The sequence below is a fragment of the Phytophthora parasitica genome (genome assembly GCF_000247585.1).
Source record: "Phytophthora parasitica INRA-310 unplaced genomic scaffold supercont2.289, whole genome shotgun sequence".
In the NCBI taxonomy this organism is placed as follows: domain Eukaryota; phylum Oomycota; class Peronosporomycetes; order Peronosporales; family Peronosporaceae; genus Phytophthora; species Phytophthora nicotianae.
In genome coordinates this window covers 1-594 of record NW_008649275.1, presented here as the reverse complement: position 1 = coordinate 594, position 594 = coordinate 1, and the positions used below count along the sequence as shown (strand labels likewise).

At 58.1% G+C, this 594-nt stretch overlaps 1 protein-coding gene across 1 annotated transcript; it reads left to right on the top strand.

Moving 5' to 3' along the window:
- Positions 1-279: 279 nt before the first annotated feature.
- PPTG_20098 (hypothetical protein) lies at positions 280-513 on the top strand (the record flags this gene model as incomplete). The annotated part of the gene is made up of 1 exon (XM_008918740.1): positions 280-513. A coding segment is annotated over one exon (234 nt), but the record flags the coding sequence as incomplete, so codon positions are not given.
- Between the last annotated feature and the right edge of the window lie 81 nt (positions 514-594).

Genomic DNA, 594 nt, shown 5'->3' with positions numbered 1-594 from the left:
CCCACTCCACGTTGCCATTTCCATTATCAATCACTTGAGCACGCCCGCCTTGCACATAATAACCAAACAAGTTTGGATAGTCTTTTTCGTTGTAAAGTAGCTCCAACAATGCAGGCGGAACGTCAAGAATCGGCTTTTCCCACCGAAATACCACCGTATTCCGGGTGGACCGCCGGGCCTTCTCGTCCGATATTGACGAAGCCTTCCGCCAGATCCGACGCGTTGAGAGCCTGTAACCAAGTCCGGAGCCGCCCTTGGATCGCTCCCAGCCGTACGTGTATGGTGCGTACCCGGCGTACCCACCTTATGCCCGTGGGGTCCGTTCGTACGGGGCCCCGCCGGCGTACGATCTTGATCGCGGCCTTGCTGTCCAGCGTGAGCCTTGGACGCACGCCTCTGCGTCGACGTCTGAAGCCGCTCCTCGTTTTGAGGAGCTGGGCCAAGGTGGCTCTGCGAGTCAGCAACCCCCTGCGGATCGTGGTACCGCTTAAGACGTCCCACATAGAACGTCGGGTGCGATGTCATTGACTTTGGTAGGTCGATGGTGTACGACGCACCATGTCTGGCAAGGACTGTGAACGGTCCGATGAAGCG